At 46.1% G+C, this 4,273-nt stretch overlaps 1 protein-coding gene across 1 annotated transcript; it reads left to right on the forward strand.

The window, feature by feature from the left end:
- The first annotated feature begins 2,756 nt into the window (after positions 1 to 2,756).
- LOC120716594 (rRNA-processing protein FCF1 homolog) lies at positions 2,757 to 3,960 on the forward strand. Its single transcript, XM_040004132.1, has one exon. It carries the CDS (start codon positions 2,958 to 2,960, stop codon positions 3,516 to 3,518), a length of 561 nt encoding a protein of 186 aa, XP_039860066.1. The 5' UTR covers positions 2,757 to 2,957; the 3' UTR covers positions 3,519 to 3,960.
- The last annotated feature ends 313 nt before the right edge of the window (positions 3,961 to 4,273 follow it).

Below are 4,273 nucleotides of genomic sequence, written 5' to 3' on the forward strand. Positions count from 1 at the left end.
TTACTGGCTGAGGTTTCAGTAGAGTTGTGGCTGAACCACATAAAAATATATCATTAATTTTAATCTCCCCAATCAATGATAATGTTATGTTGGAATGTTGTTAAAGAGGGTCAAAATGTTTCAGCCCAGTTTGTTTTGCAGGTTCTGTACAGCAGCTTTAATACAGGGAGGACACAACTTCCAGATTGTGAGTAAAATCAGATTTTTTCTCTTTGTCAGTTTAACAGTTTCTGCCTGTCACTGCTCCCTGTCTGTTTCTTACCTGGTTCTTCCTGACCTTGTACTTTCTCCTCACGTTCCCTCTTTCCTCTCTCCCTCTTTGGACTGACAATCATACACAAATAGAGTCAAAGGAGCTTGCAAAGAAAAGCGTCTGGACTTCTTTAAGTTGCTTGAAGACGTTTCACCTCTCATCCGAGAAGCTTCTTCAGTTCTAAGGTCAAATGGTGGAGACTCCCAGATTTAAACCTAGTGGGAGTTTCCCCCCACAGAGGGACAAAAGGACCCCCTGATGATCCTCTAATTGCCTGAGCCAAGGTGTGAAACTGGGTGTGGGTCCCAATCAGCCAGGGTTTCGGGTCAGCTCATTGTGAAACCTGGAAACCCTGAGAACTGAGAACCTTCACAGACATGTCTCTGTGTTATGTTTCCTGTTTTACTTTGAAAGTCAGTGTCTCATGTAATTCCGACCACCTGCGTGGCGGGAAAAGAAGAAACACGTTCATTGAAGTTCAGTCTGAGAACTACCTGCTGTCATCTGACCACAGCTTATGATGTTTAAATTGATCTGCAGTCGTAATCAATGGTCATAGGCAGAACAGGAAGTCTCTGTCTACCCAGACACCCTGACGACAGTTGTCAGTCAGTCAGGCTTCTAATTATGAAACAAATTACACTCCAAAAGACCCTGGGCTTCTGATAAAATGACCCAGGCTTAAGCCCAGTAAACCACGCCCCTGCTCCACCGACGGTTGACTCCAAATCTCCCGACAACTATGTCGATCTGAGAAAGCAAGACCAAGACAGCGAGACCAAGACAAGACCACGTAAAAGTGGTCTCGAGACGTCCAACTCTACCTCCAGCCTGGTGTTTGGTACACAGGGGCCACGACTGAGAACAGGAAGGCTGCACAGAGGGTCATTAGCACCACCCATGACATCACTGGCTGCCCCTCTCCATACTGGTTCCACATAAACACACACGCACATATATATGAAGAGAGAGAGAGTATGCAAACGGCACACCCTCTCTCTCTCTCTCTGGTAAGACCAAAGGTGGAGGTGTCTGCTTCTACATTAATAGTGGCTGGTGCACAGATGTAACAGTGATTGCTCAGCACTGCTCTTCCTCTCTGGAATACCTTTTTATTCACTGCAAACCGTTTTATTCTCCGCGGGAGTTTGCTTCATTCATCTCGGCCGCTGTTTACATCCCGCCAGACGCAGATGCGCAGGCAGCTCAGAGCGCACTCGCGGAGCAGATACTCCACATGGAGCGGACATACCCGGACTCTCTCATCATTGCTCTTGGGGACTTTAACAAAGCCAATCTGAGCCATGAGCTTCCCAAATACAAGCAGTATATTAAATGCCCGACCAGAGAGGAGAGGACATTAGACCGCTGTTACAGCACGATCAGCGGGGCCTATCGCGCGGTGCCCCGCGCTTCACTCGGACTTTCTGACCACGTCATGATCCACCTAATCCCCGCGTACAGACAGAGGCTGAAGCTCTCCAAACCTGTCGTGAGGACAAAAAAACTGTGGAGCAACGAGGCTGTGGAGGAGCTTCGCACGTGTTTGGAGTCTACAGACTGGGACACAATGAAGGCTGCTTCTAACAGCTTGGACGAGTTTACGGACACTGTCACCTCCTATATCCACTTCTGTGAGGACAGCATTGTGCCATCACGCACCAGGGTGAGTTATAACAATGACAAACCCTGGTTTACTCCTAAACTCAAAAAGCTGTGGCTGGAAAAGAGAAAGGCGTTCAGAAGCGGAGACAGGGACTGCTACAGAGAGGCCAAGTACAGGTTCACTAAAGAAGTGGACGTTGCTAAACATCAGCACTCTGAGAAGATGCAGCAGCAGATCTCAGAGAATGACTCGGCCTCTGTGTGGAAAGGTTTTAGGAATATCACCAACTACAAGCCTAAAACCCCCCACTCCACTGACGACTTGCTCTTGGCCAACACCCTTAACGACTTCTACTGTCGTTTTGACGAGCCATCAGGCAGCCTTCACACCTCCAACGGCCCCAACAATAGAGACACTTTGGACACTCATTCCCCCACCTCTCCCCCCTCCATAGAGCCATCACCACCTTCAAACCGTTCACCTACAACACCCCCCTCCTCACCCCACACAAAAGAGGATTTCACACCACCTCCTCCCACCACAACTCTTCATATTCATGAAGCAGATGTGAGGAAGCAGTTTAAGAGTCTGAATGCTCGAAAAGCTCCCGGCCCAGAAGGTGTGTCTCCTGCCACCCTCAGACACTGTGCAAACGAGCTGGCCCCAGTGTTTTCTGGCATTTTCAACTCCTCACTGCAGGCATGTCATGTGCCTGCCTGCTTCAAGTCCTCTACCATAATCCCTGTCCCCAAGAAACCTAGGATCACTGGACTAAATGACTACAGACCCGTGGCTCTGACATCTGTGGTCATGAAGTCATTTGAGCGCCTAGTTCTGTATCAGTATCACTGTATCAGAGTAACATCACCGACTTAACAATTGTTGTTAGATAACTTCTTTTTTTTTTTTTAACTTGAAGGTTAGAAAGTTTTGGCAGATTTACCGTTAAGCTAACATGCTAATGCTAATGCAATGTTTCCACATCGGATCTTTAGTCGCGACGTTTTAAAGGTTAAACAGTGAACGGTATCTTTTTTTAACGAGCGTTAACGTTTCAAAAGGTTTTGAGGGAAGCAGAAAACGAAGAGATATGCAGCGATGAAAAGAATTATCAGTCTCAAGGACCAAAGAATAAAAGAGACAGACCGAGCCAAAGCAAAAGAGAAAAAGAAGAAAGACCCTTCGCAGCTGAAGGAGAGAGAAGTGGCTAAGTACCCATCGTGCCTCTTTTTTCAATACAACACTCAGCTTGGCCCACCATACCACATTCTGGTTGACACAAACTTTATAAACTTCTCCATCAAGGCCAAACTGGACATTGTTCAGTCTATGATGGACTGCCTTTATGCCAAATATATACCATATATTACAGACTGTGTAATGGCGGAGATTGAAAAGCTTGGAATGAAATACAGAGTCGCACTCAGGATAGCAAAAGATCCAAGATTTGAGCGTCTGCCTTGCACACACAAGGGAACTTATGCCGATGACTGTTTAGTCCAACGAGTAACACAGCACAAGTGCTACATCCTGGCCACTGTTGACCGAGATCTGAAGAGAAGGGTCAGGAAGATCCCTGGAGTGCCCATCATGTACATCTCAAACCACAGGTATAACATTGAGCGGATGCCTGATGACTACGGTGCTCCAAGATTTTAATGTATCTACAGCTGACCAAGAAGTGTAAATAGACTGAAGTTTCTTGTTGATTATTCCTTTCATTTGTATTAAAAAATATTGAGGATTGAGGCTTATTTTGTTTTCTCTGGATACTCCTGCTTCCTTGTACAGTCCAGAGACACGTACATGTTAGGTTAATATAACAAACACATTAACTGGGGATTGTGGTTTGACAGTATGGGTGAGTTTGAGTGTGAATGATTGTGATGATCACCCCCTGTGATAAGCTGGTGACCTGTCTGGCGTGTATCCTTCCTCTCACCCAGTGTCAGCTGGATTAGATAAGCCTTGAATGGATTGAAGTTTCATTTAGTGAGGATGGGGTGTATTTAATCACATTTCAAACAGCAAAATAATTTAATCGAGTGATTTGTTCTTGAAACATTTTGTTACAATTTTTCTTTTCATTGAATAAACGTGTTATTGAAATAAAAAGAAAAAAAAAAAAAAAGAACCTGAATGCTCGGAAAGCTCCCGGCCCAGACGGCGTGTCTCCTGCCACCCTCAGACACTGTGCAAACGAGCTGGCCCCAGTGTTTTCTGGGATTTTCAACTCCTCACTGCAGGCATGTCATGTGCCTGCCTGCTTCAAGTCCTCTACCATAATCCCTGTCCCCAAGAAACCTAGGATCACTGGACTAAATGACTACAGACCTGTGGCTCTGACATCTGTGGTCATGAAGTCATTTGAGCGCCTAGTTCTCTCCCATCTCAAGACCCTCACGGCCCCCCTC

The sequence above is a fragment of the Simochromis diagramma genome, unplaced genomic scaffold (genome assembly GCF_900408965.1).
Source record: "Simochromis diagramma unplaced genomic scaffold, fSimDia1.1 OVJJ01000482.1, whole genome shotgun sequence".
NCBI classification, from domain to species: domain Eukaryota; kingdom Metazoa; phylum Chordata; class Actinopteri; order Cichliformes; family Cichlidae; genus Simochromis; species Simochromis diagramma.

Excerpts from the sequence above, each read along its gene's own strand:
- LOC120716594 (XM_040004132.1), top strand. The coding sequence starts at position 2,958 with ATGAAAAGAATTATCAGTCTCAAGGACCAAAGAATAAAAGAGACAGAC.